The sequence below is a fragment of the Monopterus albus genome, unplaced genomic scaffold (genome assembly GCF_001952655.1).
Source record: "Monopterus albus unplaced genomic scaffold, M_albus_1.0 scaffold15.1, whole genome shotgun sequence".
NCBI classification, from domain to species: Eukaryota; Metazoa; Chordata; class Actinopteri; order Synbranchiformes; family Synbranchidae; genus Monopterus; species Monopterus albus.
Window position 1 is genome coordinate 800,400 of NW_018127895.1, and position 16,167 is coordinate 816,566.

The following is a 16,167-nucleotide window of genomic DNA, read 5'->3' on the forward strand; positions in this document are numbered from 1 at the left end:
AAGTAGCAAACACATAACACACAGAATTATACAGTATAGTCATTGGTTGTGTGTAAATAAGTACATTTAGTCAAGTACTGTGTTTGAGTATATATCTTGAAAATATTGTTCTGCATTTACAACATTAGTTACTGTACAGTTTCAGATTTTACTGACAGTGTAAGATCTTGTTATATAATATGATAAAACATTATAGGCCTTTAAAATAGTTGTGTTTGGCACCACCATAGCAGTTACAACATTAAAGTGACCTATTTCTGATATGCTAATGCATGAGTAATAATAAATAATATTATATAGCCTATAATATCATTACACAAATTCACCATGCACTATAATGAGGGTTTAAATACATTTAGATGATAATGCTTCTATAGTTTTACTTATGTTTGAATAAAAGAGTTTTACTTGTAGTAGAGTATTTTTACATTGTCATATTGTTACTTTTAATAAGGTAAAGGATCAGAATACTTCTCCCACTGTGCATAGTAGCTTATAAAATTAAGTACATAAAATAGAAGCAAAGTTTTTACAGGTTACAAATACAGTTTCATTTCATTAAATACATAAAATGGAGGCAGGTGTACATGGGTCTTGACCAACAAAGTATAAAATAAATGCAAGCAGTTAATACAGTGTTTGTCAGCTTTTCTGCTACACTGTAGGGAGTAATGAAACATACTTTTTAATTTTACTGATCAGGGCAGGTAAATGTTTATTGTTAAAGTATTTACATTTATCAGAATAAAATTTGGCCATCATCAGGTAAAAATATTTACACATAATTCCTGCTAATTTTTCATATGATCTTAGTGAGAAAAGACAAGTTCCAGATGCTACAAACATTTTGGAAAAAACTACAGTTCCAAAATAAACTAATATCCATCTGATTAGAGCCCACAGAAAAAAATACAAGTAGAATCCGTGGTTTTTAATATATTTTGCAAGAGGGTGAATAAAAGGATAAAAATCTATTAAATAATAGAAACAAACTGTTATTTCATTGATGAAAATAAATTTGTCACCTTTGCCATTTACACACTGATGTGTGACACAGATTATAATGACCACAGTCGGATGATGTAAGCAGTTTTATTAGGTGTAAAATGTTTAAAAATTCAATCAAATAATTCCACAATTACAAACACATCATTAGCAGTGATTGGTATATTTACTTTTTAAATAAAAGCAAAATTTTCTGTTGACTAAATGCAAAGTATAAAATAGATTTCATGGGCTTCGCAGTGAAGCTCAAACCAATAATAAATAAGCATACAAGGTTAGTTTGAATTCATACATTTTTCAAATAATCTATGCATACGGTCAACATATTTATTCTGTTCAACCATCAGGCTGCACAACTATCCAAAACAATACTCAGATATAAACTGTGACTGTGACAGAAAAGGACATAGTCTGGCGTGGCATGTCCGGAACTGAGGCAGTGTCTGAAAAGTGTATTAATTTCCTGAGAGATATTCTTCTGGTGGTGAGAACACAGTGGAAACTGAAAACATTTTGCTTTGTTCAGGCACGCCGATGGAAGGTGTCTCACTCATATCTAAAAAAAAAGGCAGAGAATATATAGTTATTATTAAAAGAAAAGGTCAGGTTTGAACAATGTGTCTATTGCCAAAAACCAAGTCATGTTGGTGTTGTATTTCATCAACATTCACTCTCTGGGCAACCTAAAGTTCCTGTTTAGCACCTTCAGCAGCTCCTTTGTCTTGTGATGGAGAAATGTCTTCCTCCTCATCTGCACCCAAGTCCTCAATCAGGACCTGGTCAAGGGCCTCCCTGCCCTGGGAGTCAGTGTACAGGGTCTCCACCAGGGGAAAAACTGTGGGAGGAGCAGGAGCTCCTGCTGGAACAGAGACTTGGGACAAGCCTGGGACAGGAACAGCAACTGGAGCTGGAACTGGAGCCGTATCCAGAATTTGTGCAGGAAATGGAACTGGAATTAAAGATGAAACAAGAGCTGGAGTTGGATTAAGTGGTGCTGGAGAAGTTAGACCAGATGCAAAGACAGATCCAGCAAGCAGAGATGCTGGCTGCCGTGATACCAGTGTGTCACCTCCCACAGCAATCAAGGGGCTAAAAGAGCCTGATGTGTGATCTGGGATGGCCCCGGCGGGTTCAGACACCACCACTACTGCAGGAGATTCCTGAAGTACCGCTGCCTCTTCCTGAATGACGGATCTCTCCGCCGTGGGTTCAGTCTTTCTGGGCCTCCCTCTCTTCCTTGTGCCACTCTTCTCCCCAGCTACTGATCTTTTTCTTTGGCTCTCCACTCTGAAAAAGTACAACAATTGTTATCAAGCTCAATAAAAGTGGACATTGATACAGCTCTTTGTGATTATTTTGCTAAGCTGATAGTACAAAGTCCTTGACATGGATCTGGGAAGTCAATAGAAACATTAGAGCAAACTTTGGTTTCCTCTTGCTCCATATTCAAAATAGAGGAATAGTAATAGAGGAATGATAAGTTGCTAGGGCTCTGAGAATGTTTTAAACAGGCAAATTCTGTTAATAAGCCTAGTTATAAACCCTACTAAAGCATGCTTAAATAAGTAAAACCTTTTTACTGCTAAACTAAACATGGTTACTAATGAATATATTGGTAAATACAGGTCACTTCACTAACACTGACAATGCTATTCTATAAATTTACCCCCAAACCCACTGATTAGTTTCCTTCTCTTCTGCTTCGGCCTTTCTCTTCCTGAGTAGATTCCTGTCCCGCAGTCGGCAACGGATCCCACCTTCAAAACAAAAAGCGGTGCAGGGACACCATATAATCAGTATTTGTAACGCATGACTGGGCAATGTGACTGACTGATGGTATGTAAAGATGTGGATTACAGACATTTTTTCTTCCAGGTAGGAATGGAAAGTAGAAAACACTTTCACACTTTGTTGTAGAATACAGTTACACAGATAAATAAATAGTAAACATATCTCTTTTGCTTGTAGTAATGCAGCTTAGAGGTTGATTAAAAGATCTCTGTGTATGAGTTCACCACAAGACACATGCCAACATGTCATTTTTGAGAATGGAAATACCTAAGGCCTTAATTTACAAAAAAATAAAAAAGACCAGAAAAGTTACCTTCATCCTCATTCGGATTTTTATATTCCGACTCTTGTTTCTCTTGTTGCAATATCCCCTCCATTTGTAGTCCTACTATGAATGAATTCAATTCATTGAAGGCGCCAAGCACAGAAAAGAAGACAGAATAACTTCTGACTGTTTTCTATTCCCTCCCCTACATGAATTATCTGGTTAACCATTAGCATAGTGCTGGGAGAGTTCTTGCAGCTTTGGCCTTATCATATTTGTAAAGCTGGAGGAGCTGGCACAGCACTGACAGAAAAAAAAAGACCAGAGCATGTTGTGTGTGTGTGTGCAGCGTGTGATATGGATAAAATACTGTTGTAAAGGAAGGAATACCTACAGCCTTTCTAAGACTGCTGCACAAATGTAAAGCATAAATGGTTTGTGCCTGAATTAAATTAGTAAAAGACCGAATAATAAATGGGACCTTTTGTTTTGCATACATGTTTATGTACAAACTAGAAGCTTGCAGTGAAGCTAAAATGTTGCTGTTGTGTAGCAATGGCAAAGCATACATGGCTGAATTTAGACAAATAAATTATATTAAATTTCCAACGCCTAAACGGTTCAATATGTTAAAGGATACAAAACAGGTAAAGAGTTAAATGAAGTTCTGAACCTGCTGCTTTATGCATAATTGATAAAACTTAGTAATCAGCAGTAAACACGCTAAATGTGTCCTTTTTCTGTAAAGATGTATGTTCTAAACAATTTTATGGCCTAAACCATTAGATGGCCAAGAAATCCTGTCTTTAACTTGAGTAGGGGCATAGCTGCCTTATCACACAGAGAGCTGCTCAGTTGGGGTGTGTTCTCAATCTTGTCACAGCACATTGAGCTCTACAGTGTGTGTTTGAGCGAGTCAGAGAAAGACGCTGTCTAGCAGAGTAAATAACACTCAACTGCCAACTGCCTCCAGCATCGTAGGTGAAATAAGAGGGTCTCCTGTTAAATTATGATTAATATCAGTACTACTATGACAGTCATAGTAGTACTATACAAATAAAATTTGATTTGATTTGATCTTCTGGTGTGCACTCTCAACTACCAGACACTGATTTTGAAAGCAGTTTCCACAGAGTAGGCAGTGTGTAGGCTGTAACTTGCACAAGAAAGGGTATTTTAATAATGTGACCTGAAAAGTGGATATAGCTGAGTACTGGAGGAAGTACCAGGAGAAAACCCATGCAGAACTCCACACAGAAAGGCGCCGGGTCAGCCAGGGCTCAAACGCAGAACCTTCTTGCTGTGAAGCAGGGGCGCTAACCACTGCTCCACCATGCCACCTGCCTACTTCTAAAAAAATTGCTAATCTAAAATCAATCCATAATTTGACAGACATCCAGAATACAGCTTTTGATGTATTAATTTTGAAAAAACCAACAGCTGGAGGGCTTTGGTATCTCAGGAAGCAAAGGAGGTGGAGGCTAGAGGGGTGCACTGCCTTTATATGCATATACCAGGGGTTTCCAACAGACTATGAACCAGGGACCACCATTCTGACTAAGAAGTAACCATAAGGGGCGGATCAACTGAATGGGAACTATTTTAATCCTGCAAGTCACCGGGCTTTTCTAAATTTTATATATTTGAATGAATTCAATTATTCACAAACAATAATTGATACATGGAAATGTGTTTTTAAAAAGTTATTGCCACAGTGAAACTACACTACTGAATGCATGGCTAGGGATCGCTTGCTATCTGTCTCTCTGCTGCCTTCACAGGTCACCGGGGACACACGGACCACTGGTTGAAAACCCATGGCATATACAGTGCTCTTTACTGCAACCCAAATGTAACTCTCTTTTCTAGCAGTGTCCAAATTGTGAAAAAAAACGTGGTGTTCCTGAGTTAAAGTACAAGTCAAAATTATCACAGGAATTATGTGTTAATACACTGCACTTATAAAATAGGAAGATATTTTGTTTTGGTTGCCAACAAGTCAAAAGTGATTTTTTTTTCATGATGATAGCCTTACTGTGCAACAATAACAATATGATGTTCAATATATCAGACGTACATATGTATTCAAGCCATGAATCTTTATTAAGTTAGACATAAAGTTCAGGGTATGACCAAGGCTACTTTATCGATGGGTTGCTGTTTTACGTAAACTATACACATGTATCCTGCAATTCTTAATTTGAGAAAACTTAGTTTACAGCCAAAATGTTCTTGTCTTCATAAAGCAGCACAGTACTTTCCTTGCAGAAATAAATTGCACCACAGCACTGTGACGGGGTCGCGTCATGTTTTGTGACTGCATTGCCTTCATAGAGGCGATGGGCGTTTCTGAACGCAGATGGCGCTGTTGAGCATATATTTTGTTTCAGTCCCGTTTCCCTCCATGGTTGTCTCCTCTCTCCGACTAACTTAGCGTTTGGCTCAGTTCATTATACAGTCCTATATTCTCCCTCCATTAGGGCATCTCTGCCTTTGGACTGAAGATCCCACTAAAACCCAAGAGAGAAAAGTTTAACTTTCATAGGGCAAGATGGACATGAAAAAGAGGATCCACTTGGAGCTAAGAAACAGGACACCGTCTGATGTGAGTCGTGCTTTTTAAAACCAACCCTTAGTTTCTGGCTAGCCTTGCTAGCTAGCTTGCTACTTTTTTTGCTTTGCGAGTGACCTGTGTGGCTAACGTAATGGTGACCACATGGGCTTTAGATTGTGTTTCTCTTTTATAATAGGGCGGAAAACACTCGCACAACAAGCAAAATCCTCTATACTGTTCTGGTTTGGGCGTATAGGGGCACCGAGAGGAGAAAGGCTACATTCAATCGTTACTTTGAAACGGCGATTCCTCAGCGTGTTGGCATTATTGCAGTGCTTTAACCGTTTCGCAGCCTCCTTGGTCAGTGGTGCACACACGATTCGGCTCGACTCCACCGTTGAAGCACAATTAGTAAACTTCTTTTTACGCTGATATATTAGGAAATTTGCTTGCTGCGCCGCGTTCGGCATTCACAGAGCGGTATATTTTACAAAGACCTTGGAAGCCATGTTTGCTGCTAGCGTATCTGCTAAAATTGGGGGCTTATGTTACAAATGCACTTTTCAACTTCAACGCGTCTATGCTAAAATCGAGTTGTGTACCATGTAAACAGCTGTCGCAGATAACTAGCCATGTCTTTAAATTTCCGAAGAGTACGTTAACGTTAATATCAAATGGCCAGACTCAGCAGCGACAACAAAATACACTTGGTTCACGAATCCTCTATACCTTCACTCACTATTACTCAAGCCTTAGCCAATTGATATTTCCACACCAACTTGAGCAAATAGCCATCTATTCTTGTAATCGTGATTTGTTTAAAGCCACGGTTAAGCTGTTGCGAAGTTTTAAAGGGAGCGTGCAGCAGCTAAGTCCCTAAAATAGATATGCAGTAGCAACGTCTACCATTTCATTTCCTTGCATTTACACCGTTGTAAATATTGCATACTTGTTTAATGATGCCTGGTGATCCGATGATTCCGTTTCTGAAACAATCAGACAGGAGCCACCTAACTTAGTATTTGGTTCCCGCCATATTACCCCCTTCGGTACCCTGGTCAAAGACAACAAAATATATCCAACTGTAAACCTACAACGCCAAACACAATGATCGTATTTTTGTTGTAGTAATAAAGCTTAACTTGACGTCGTTTGCAACTAAACTGATTGATTTGTTGGCCAGCGGCTTCATTAACTGAGCCAGCCTGCACAAATGACACGGAGATCCGATGCATCGCGCTTGATGCGTGGGCAGCCAAAAACTCGATGGTCGGCGTTTCCTCTCGACTCGTGCACGAAATAAAACGAATTCAACATCGAAAAAATTATTTTGGTAACGTGTAAATAATGATAATCGATCTTTCATAACAGCACTTTTCGCCACAGAAGTGTTCAGAGAACTGCATACTGTAGCTCAGGAATCGCCATGTTGTCATTCTGTCGTCTTTGAAGCTCTGGGAGAAAGGAACTGTCTCCATCTTTGTTTTTTACTAAATTTCCGTTCTCTGTATATTTCCTTTGCCACTTCGCCCTGAAAACGATGTAGTACCCTGTAACAAACTGGCAATATCTGTCGTTCGCTCGACGGCGAGGATTATTCCACTTCCCCCATGAAAGCTGGCTTAACGAAAAAAGAGAGTCTTTACTAAGGGTGTATTCGCAGTCCTTTCCGTTGCTGTTTGGATTGGCTAATGGCGGGCACACAGACCTCTAGCTGCTCCTCTCCTGCACGGCACCGTTTAAAAGCGGCAATGGTTAGCCTGTAGCGGGCTAGCTCCCAAAAATCATTGCATTTGTCATTAGTGACTGCATCAGCAGGCCATGGGAAGCTGCTGCGGAAATCAATGCCTTAACCGTCACGCCAAGATAAATTAAGCAAACAGTAGTACAAAGTGGTTTTAGATGGGTACGCAGTTTCCATTTTTGGCGTTTTACTTGAGAATTCGTGATCTTTGACGTTTGACAACTTTTTTGTGCAGCATTGGATTGCGCAACTAGTGTTAGCTTTAACTGTCTAAAACTAAGTCCGCCTTCAGATTTATTTATAATATTTTACAGCAACTGCACATTGCCTTTAATTACTGTATACGAAATAAGGGCCATTTTGCTAAACAACAAAATACCCAGTCAAAAATGTTGTTTGCAGCTTGTTTTGCTTACAAAAGTTACATCGTTTTGTTTAAAACATTATATATTGTGCATTATATTGTGTTCTTGTATTTTTTTATTTGTTTCCTTCACTTGCTGCTTTAAAGTGCCTTAGATTAGTGTTATTGCTCATCTATTTTATATTTCACTTGTATTTTGTGGCATTCATGTGGACGGCAAAGTAAGAATTTCATTGTATAGGGAAACACGTTTCCTAACTGTGTATATGACAAATAAACACTTTGACCTAAAAGAAGAGCAGCAATGTAAAGATATTTTGTAATATTTGATTTTGTCATTTTGTAGAATAAATTGTAATCATAGATGATTAGTAGGAATGGTTTCACCAAATGCATTAGATTTTTTCGTGTGTGTGATATTGTACTTTTATATATTCCAGGTACGAGAACTTGTCCTTGACAATTGTCGATCCGTTGAAGGGAAAATCGAAGGCCTCACAGCTGAGTTTGTCAACCTGGAGTTCCTCAGTTTGATAAATGTAGGCTTAATCTCAGTCTCCAACCTGCCTAAACTAGGAAAACTCAAAAAGGTAAAAATGATATTTCATCATCATCATGCCTCCATGAAAATGCTGAATTGTGACTAAAGTGTCAGAATAATATTTGCTTCTACTGTGTTTCAGCTGGAGTTGAGTGACAATAGAATCAGCGGCGGCCTCGATGTTTTAGCAGAGAAACTACCCAACCTCACACATCTAAACTTGAGTGGCAACAAATTGAAAGACATCAGCACATTGGAACCCTTGGTATGTGTTTCCAGACACTTGCTATGCACATCCATGTGTAAGCTTTAGCTTAGGCTGGTGCAGGCACTGTGTTTGTGTGTGTGTTATTTTATCTTTTGCTAATGCAGTATAGTTGGACAAAGCATGTAGACACAATCTTGTGGTGCACACAACTGTTTTAACACAGCAAACAAAAAGCAGTTTCTAATTTCAAGACTGCTTTTGATATAAATACCCAAGTTACACTGCAAGAGGTCCTTATCAGTTCCCTGTGTATTGAAAAATATGTATTATTGGAAAATCATATAATTAAAATGTACAGGACACACGTTTTGCTGTGTAGATTTTCAGGAAATTCAAAAGTAGTTCTGCTTACTGATTGGTAGCGCTGCAACCAGAGACACTGGTGCATAACCAAATCAGTATGAATGGTCTGGCAAATCTTCTGCTGGTTGGCCAGTCTTAACAGTACATATTACCCAACTGCATTCAAAGTATGCACACATTAGTATTGAGTATTGTTAACTTGAGACATGCAATGCAGCAGTTTCCCATCATTACTTAAGTGTATTTGATCAACAGAAAAAGCTGGATAATCTTAAGAGTTTGGACCTATTCAACTGTGAAGTGACAAACCTGAACGACTACAGAGAGAGTGTGTTCAAGCTGCTGCCCCAGCTGACTTACCTGGATGGCTACGATATCGAGGATAGGGAAGCTTCGGACTCTGATGGAGAGGTGGACGGTGATGGTGTAGATGATGATGATGATGAAGGTAAGATGTTGCTTTCGCTTTGTCAAACAGCTCAGGTTTTCTGTTGAAGGGATATGTTTTAGTCCAGAGTATCTGAAATGTGGGTGCAATGTGAGCAGTTCTGCTGCCAAATACAGAATCATAACATGGTGAGTAATTATATGACATTACATTTTAACCTTTGCATTGCTGCTTGTCCTACATTTGCTGTAATATTTATTGCTACATGGTCTGTTTATTCTCTTTCTTAGCATGTTTGCACTTTGTCTGTGGTTGGCTGTTTCGTATTGCAGAGGGAGAGGAGGAGGAAGATGAGGACGGAGAGGAAGAGGACTTTGACGAGGAAGAGGAGGATGAGGAGGATGAAGAGGAGGTAGAAGGAGAAGAGGATGATGATGAGGTCAGCGGAGAAGATGAGGTAAACTCAAAAAAGCTTTGAGGCATGATTTGTCTGAAAATGTCACTGCAGTTCAGGTGTAATTTCTTTTTAATGTGAATAATTCTGTTTATCAAGGAGGAAGAATTTGGTCAGGATGGAGAAGTAGATGAAGAGGATGAAGATGAGGATGAAGATGAAGATGGTATGTGCTGTCTGCTTGAAGAGTAACTATACACCCAGATATAAGTTGAACACGCCGTCGTCACAAGTTTTAAAATACGTTCAAACCCAGAACCCGATAACTCGGTCAGCTACTGCTGCTGCTCTTGGCCACATGCTCGCTGAAAATCCAAACTCTCCACAGGGCAGGAGTCTCTGTCAGGGGCATGAAGTATATTTCTTGGTCTAGAGGACAAAGTTAACTTGACACAAAATAAAAGCACATTCAGTAGACATTATAATAAGATGACTATGTGCAGTGGCTTCAGAAAGTAATCAGACACTTTCACCTATGTGAGAGATATGTTTTTGTTTTTTTATACATTTACAAAAACAGTTCTAAAAATGTGTTTTTTACTTTGTCATTATGGGTTATTGAATATAGAGGGCATAAATAGCAATTTTATCCATTTGAATTAAATTTGATACATGGTGCGAGTACTCTCTGGAGCCACTGCATAGTTTACTAACACAGTGTATTTAGTGGTTAAAATACTCCTTAAGATTTAACAGTATAGAGATATACATTTCTTTTTGTTTACTGTTAAAGGGCGGTGTGTGGGCAAAGGTCAGTAGCTGGAAATATTTAAGCTGCATTTGTCCAGTTTTGGAAGCAAAGCAGTTCTGGATATTAATGGAAAGACTGAATTTGCTTCTAAGCTGCAGATTTAAACATAATAAATGCAGAATGATGAGTACCATAGTTCACTTAATAAATGACCAATAAAACATTTTCATATCGGGATTAAGTTTACCCACTGCTGATTTTCATAAAGTACTTTAAAATAAGACAAGATCGGTTACAAGTACAATATGACATGATAATGTTAATCATGGCATTGGAAAAATGGCATTACAGTCTGAGTGTAAAACACCTGAGGAAGGAAGAGATGGTTAAATTCTGAAAAATATCAGTACTGAAGATGCATGTCTGGCACAATTTACTTTCAGCTGCTAATCATGTAGCACTATTAGATGTAGGAACAGCAAAACATGAAAGTGACCACAGACGCTGTTCACACACTTAAGAACCCACTAGAGGATGTCTTCAGTAAAACTCGATGTTTGCATTTGATTATTATGAGCAGGCATGGGAATCTTTGGCAAACTCAGGATTTGATTCAATTCTGAATCTTGGTGTCACGATTTGATTGAGAACGATTTTTGATAAAAAAAAAAAAAGATTTGATTATGCAATAAAGGATGACAGTATGCAGGCACTATAAAAGGTTTTGCCACAAACTCAACTGACTGGCTTCTCTCCTGATTTCATGAGTCTCTTCAGACCTTGTAACTGTACATGAGCTTCTAACTTCTAACTGAAGATGTGCGAGACCTTGTGTGCTATTTTTACATTCACCACACCTCACCAGACAGTGACATCATCCAGCAAAGGTGCTGCATTGACCAGTCATGTATGGGAGACGATTGGGACGTGGACGCCTACGAAAAGAAGTCTTTTTTTTGTTTACCTTGTTGGCGTGAGCATTCGCTGTCGAATTTGGGCCACGGTTAACACGCCGTAATGACACACCACACGTTTTCGTTAGTACTGAATGTTAAACCAGGGTTTTTATCTCAGTGCCAACACACTGGTGGTAGAAGGTAGAGTACGTTACATTAGCAGCATGGCTAACCAAAACACAATGGAAACTCAAAGGCTGGAAACATGAATGAAGTCGCTCACGTCAACTTGTCATAACATGGCCTACAAGGCAACCCCTCACCCCCCTGACCAATGCAGCCCCGTGCATTAAAACACAGTAGGGAGCTACATTGATATTGCAAGACAGCTCTTGTCTCAATGATATGTGTCCCATTTTTAATATCACAAGATCCCATCACAGGAAATAGCATTGTGCATTTTGCTATATTCTAACATTTGTGGGCCTAACTGATTATTGAAGAAAAGAATCAGCAGATTGGTCATTTAATTTCAGCTCCAGCGTGTTGTGGTCTTGAACCGATAACACCCTTGTCCTTTTTTTGCCTTCAGAAGCAGAGGCTGGCAAAGGTGAGAAGAGAAAGCGAGAACCAGAGGATGAAGACGAGGAAGAGGATGATGAAGACGATGATTAAGAGCAAAGCTGAAGATGAGAGCCTACCGAGTTATCCTTTCTCCCCCACAAACCCAAACATTCGCCCTCCTACAACTCACACCGCCTTTGTAATCCACGTCTCTAGCCCTCCCCCAGCTCTGAGCTCTTTTTATGGGGCAAGACTGTACCAGATGGGCGGGCCGAGTGGAGCTGCCCCTGTTTTTTTTCTTTCCCCACAGAACTGAGAGCCCCCCAGCACCTTCCACCCCACGGTCTCCAAGGTTCTCAGGCAGCCCACCACTCAGCATTCCACAGTTTCACTGTTGATCCCTCCTTATGTATTCCCGTGTGAGGACTTTGGGACTGGTATCTAGTTTTGGATTTGTGCTTTTAATATTTTGTTGGATGAATAATTTTTTGTTGTTGGGCTTATTTCTCAATTTTGTCTTTTTTTTTCTCCGTTCCTTATTTTTCCCCCCAATAAAGTTATTGCTATAGCAGCTGTGCAACCAGCGAGCCATGGTTTTTAGTGTGGCCGCCTGTTGCACAAATTAAGGTTGTAGCTACATTTTTACTTTCTGTATGACAAAAAACAACTTTGTAAATAAAATGTTAACATTTTGTGCTTTTCTCTCGTACTACCTTGCTTTTTAGATGTCAGAAGAGTTAACATGAAGGGATGGAATGATGGCCATAGGGCCACACTTTTCCCCTTCCCCTCATGCTGTTCTGCTCTCAACATGTTCTCTACAGTGTTGTGTGACTGTATATAAAAGTCCACAGAAGACTTGTCTAGGCCTAAAAGATACATTTGGATTTTATACAGATCTGTCTCGATAGTGGAGAGGGATCATTTCACAACCATTATGGAAAGGAAGTGTGAACACAGCAGCGGTTCCAAACATTTTGTCTCAACAGACCCTCGATGCAATGCCCAGTTGAGACCCCTCAGGCATAAATTCAATCACTCATCATTTAAAGGGAAACTTCATTACAGTACTTAAATGAATAGACATTTTAAAAAGTATAGTCAAAATTAAAGCAGCAAAGACTGATATATCCCTGATGCTTAATATACTGTAGCTCCGGCCTGCATTTACCATAAAACAACCATTAGCAACTTTTCCTCGGATGCTCCCTACATAGTAAATGCCCATGGTCGACTCCAACTCCACATCAGTTTGTTACGCAAGCTGCTTCGCATATGTGCTCCCCAAGCCCAAACTCAGATAACCTCAATGAACTGATCAAAGTTCAAAAATTTGGTGTAAACTTTCCATGCTACCCAGGAGTAATTCAAAGTATAAGCATAAACTGTAAGGTAGTTAACATTAGCTCCACCTTTACCAGCCGAAACATTAAATGTAATGTACACAATAATACATCGCTATAACTGAATAATAAGATGCACATCAATATAAACTGTACCATTTTGCATAATGAGTAATTTTACCTTTGGTTACTTTGAGTATATTTTCTGCTAATACCTTTGTACCTATGGTCCATCCACAGAGGTGTTCTCACCTGGTGCCTTTTATGACTATGCTACCATATAAACATTGATTGATTGATATTGTACAGACAGTCCTGTTGTATTAATATTGTTGCACTAGTTTGGTTGGGAGGAATTACACTTTTATCTTTTTTTTTTCATTGGTAAATCTTGGTAATTCCACCAAAGATCCACCTAATTACAACCTGAATAGAAGTCTAGTCTAGTCACCTGTTTGGGCATATGAAGGCTTTAAAGCAAACACACCAGATATGTATTATTTTAATGCATTAAATGTGCAAACTCCAACTACTAAAGGCTATCTGTGGATAAGCCTGTGAAACAAATGAATGTGGGCACAAAGGTGCGAGTGACAGTCAAGATAAATAGCAGCTAATATACTTATTAGCTAGTAATATGCAGTGTTCCCTGCAGGCTTAGAATTTATTTGTGGTATAAACTGCACTGACCATTTAATCCTCAGAGTAACCAGTGAATGCTCTTTAATGTTGATAGTCATTCTAAACAATGTGGAGACTTGTCCACCAACAGCAGTGGTAGTTTGTGTACCCTGGTTGAGCTGTGTCACAACTGTCCTGCCTAAGGTCAAAGGGGTCACAGACAACAATTGTACTGAAACCAGCTTATGTGCATGTCTGTGGGTAGGTGTGGCAGTTTCTATAGGTTAACCTTTTACAAGTGATCAGCCAGATGTACAGCAGAATTTTCATGATGCTTGTGCTTCTGACAACATAAACAAACGGTCAGAATAAACTGCCCCATTCAGAAAGCATCAAATATGAGACACCGGTCTGTGCCAGAAGCTTTCACTTTCTGTCAGTGCCTCAGTATGTTTACCTTTGTTACTGCTCTGTGGTTGATCTAGCCTAGATACAAGTGTTTACTATGTGTGGGACTAAAAGGTAAACTGTATGAACTGTGTTGTTAAATATTGTGTTGAATGCTGCAAAATTGAATTTATTGTATTTGGTTTTTTTTTTTAGTCAGACTGTCTTCTAGCTTTCTATGTGACGTGACTTCTTTTGTTTTTAAAGCTCTGAGAAACTCACTCTAGTTCCAAAATTACAATCATACATCTTTCTACAAAGAGCAATAAAAGACACACATTATGGGAAATTACAGTGAATACTGGTAACAAGAGTAGTAGAAATGAGGCTAATCTAAAATTAGTGCTATACTCCGGCTCTAAACTGTTTCTTCACAGTAACGCCACATCAGGAAAAAGCAAGCAGACTTTTTTTTTTTTTTTTCCAGGTTTGTATGCTGTATTTTCCAAAATTACAAAAGCAAATTCAAGTTCAAGATAAAACTGTATTTTCTTTTACTGTATTTTAAAATAAATATAAAAATTAAGATCAGAGCTTCTCCACAGCATCAGTTACAGGACTGGCTTACACAACAGCCGCCATCAAACAGATCAATTTCTCACCAATTTTCCTGTCATTTAAAAATAGAAAAACTAAAAACAAATGTAGCTCAATGGAATGGCAGAACACAGCCAGGATAATGGTGCTGTCATTCATTTAGCTCACTCTCATTCAAGTACAGATACATTACACACCACAGCAATCTTCACTTACAGTAGTTTAAATATTGGGGGGGGGGGCAACACCAAACATAGAAAATAAATCCAGTGTTCTAATTACAGTCACACAGGATGTCTGCTCTTGTCCTGCAACAAATTTCAAACAACACGCAGGCAGCCATGTCATTCGCTCCAGACAGACACGCACGCCCTTTTACCTCTCAGCTACAAAGAGCATAAAAAAAGCTACAAATTACAATAAACTTGCATAGCTGTGACATGTACAAAAGAAATGGGAAAGATTAAAACGTGCAAAGAGTTTTAAGTTGTGTTACAGTTGGATAAGAGTCAGTGTATGTAAGTGAACAAAGAATATGTGCACCTTATGTAGAATGACAAAACGACAACATAAAAGTACAGGTTTAAAATTATCCCTGTGCAGAGAGTATGGGGGCTCATGAGGGCCCAACACATAGTATGATGGTTAGAGAACAGGGTTAGTGATTTATTTATTATCATTATTATAAATGTTTTTTTATTATTATTTATACAGGGCAGGTTGACTGAGCATACATGCTCATCTGCAGCAACTCCCTGTTTAAAACAAAAAAAAAAAGTTAATGAAAGCGAGTCTGTAAAGTAATAAATGTGCCCTGTGAGGAGTTGATGGTGGCTCCGCAGCTCAGCCAGGTCTTAAAATGAGCTCTGAGACTGGGAGTTTTTGATGTTCTTAATCTCTAGCTCCAACTGTTTGATGCGCACATCTCTCTGGTTAAGGAGCTCCCTCAGCCGTCGGATTTCTTCCTGCTGCTTGTGGAACTTGATACGCAACTGTGGACAAAACATATACACAATATACTGGAATGTATCAAGGTTGGTATTTTCACTGGAGATGGGGCAGATAAAACATAGTGTTTGTTGTCATTGTTGTCCAGCTGCCACAATTCAGATGAGAGAAGTTCTGACTAATAAGACTACAGCCATGCTAGTGACTCCATTAAAATTCTAACTTGATATTGACATTGAGCACTAGATGAAAACGGAATGGATTGCTAAAGTTATTTCTATTCATCATATAGGAAAAATGAATGTATGCACCAAATTTCATAGCAATCTATCCAATAGTTGTCAACAGTTTTCACTCAAAACCACAAATATCAATCTCATGATGGCACCTGATAAAAAGATAGGCCATCATCATTGGTATTCATCCTCTGGGGACTATGAAGG

At 38.9% G+C, this 16,167-nt stretch overlaps 3 protein-coding genes across 11 annotated transcripts in view; 1 reads left to right on the plus strand and 2 right to left on the minus strand.

The window, feature by feature from the left end:
- Positions 1-207: 207 nt before the first annotated feature.
- hemgn (hemogen) lies at positions 208-7,521 on the minus strand. Of its 5 annotated transcripts, none has more exons than XM_020591747.1 (5): positions 7,024-7,521; positions 2,672-2,762; positions 2,075-2,292; positions 1,709-1,954; positions 210-1,561 (listed from the first exon to the last, which is right to left on the minus strand). In XM_020591747.1, the coding sequence occupies exons 1-5, from the start codon at positions 7,091-7,093 to the stop codon at positions 1,461-1,463; spliced, it is 726 nt and encodes a 241-aa protein (XP_020447403.1). In that variant the 5' UTR covers positions 7,094-7,521; the 3' UTR covers positions 210-1,460. The 5 variants fall into 5 exon arrangements, 4 of the variants coding, with proteins under 4 accessions (XP_020447400.1, XP_020447403.1, XP_020447401.1 ...); XR_002274271.1 differs by lacking the exon at positions 7,024-7,521 and adding an exon at positions 6,565-6,948 and having other exon boundaries at positions 213-1,561; positions 2,684-2,762; XM_020591744.1 differs by having other exon boundaries at positions 208-1,561; positions 1,709-2,292.
- On the plus strand, positions 4,407-12,072 carry anp32b (acidic (leucine-rich) nuclear phosphoprotein 32 family, member B). Of its 4 annotated transcripts, none has more exons than XM_020591743.1 (7): positions 4,407-5,666; positions 8,164-8,313; positions 8,407-8,529; positions 9,091-9,283; positions 9,556-9,680; positions 9,777-9,843; positions 11,860-12,072. In XM_020591743.1, the coding sequence occupies exons 1-7, from the start codon at positions 5,613-5,615 to the stop codon at positions 11,937-11,939; spliced, it is 792 nt and encodes a 263-aa protein (XP_020447399.1). In that variant the 5' UTR covers positions 4,407-5,612; the 3' UTR covers positions 11,940-12,072. The 4 variants fall into 4 exon arrangements, with proteins under 4 accessions (XP_020447399.1, XP_020447398.1, XP_020447397.1 ...); XM_020591742.1 differs by having other exon boundaries at positions 4,738-5,666; positions 11,857-12,072; XM_020591741.1 differs by lacking the exon at positions 4,407-5,666 and adding an exon at positions 5,679-5,975.
- A 397-nt stretch (positions 12,073-12,469) lies between these two features.
- coro2aa (coronin 2Aa) overlaps positions 12,470-16,167 on the minus strand; it is a 31,894-nt gene continuing 28,196 nt past the window's right edge. The window contains exon 12 of one of the 2 annotated variants that reach the window (XM_020591738.1): positions 12,470-15,768. In XM_020591738.1, the coding sequence (XP_020447394.1) occupies positions 15,631-15,768 (138 nt within the window). In that variant the 3' untranslated portion in view covers positions 12,470-15,630. The remainder of the gene's footprint in view (positions 15,769-16,167) is intronic. The other variant, XM_020591737.1, reaches the window with a different exon arrangement.

Excerpts from the sequence above, each read along its gene's own strand:
- anp32b (XM_020591739.1), top strand. The coding sequence starts at position 5,778 with ATGGGCTTTAGATTGTGTTTCTCTTTTATAATAGGGCGGAAAACACTC. Across the intron at positions 8,314-8,406 it reads AACTAGGAAAACTCAAAAAG|CTGGAGTTGAGTGACAATAG; the intron begins GTAAAAATGATA and ends ACTGTGTTTCAG. Across the intron at positions 9,681-9,776 it reads AGGTCAGCGGAGAAGATGAG|GAGGAAGAATTTGGTCAGGA; the intron begins GTAAACTCAAAA and ends CTGTTTATCAAG.
- hemgn (XM_020591744.1), bottom strand. The coding sequence starts at position 7,093 with ATGGAGACAGTTCCTTTCTCCCAGAGCTTCAAAGACGACAGAATGACA. Across the intron at positions 2,763-7,023 it reads ATGGCGATTCCTGAGCTACA|GTGGGATCCGTTGCCGACTG; the intron begins GTATGCAGTTCT and ends TTTGTTTTGAAG. Across the intron at positions 2,293-2,671 it reads ACTAATCAGTGGGTTTGGGG|AGTGGAGAGCCAAAGAAAAA; the intron begins GTAAATTTATAG and ends GTACTTTTTCAG.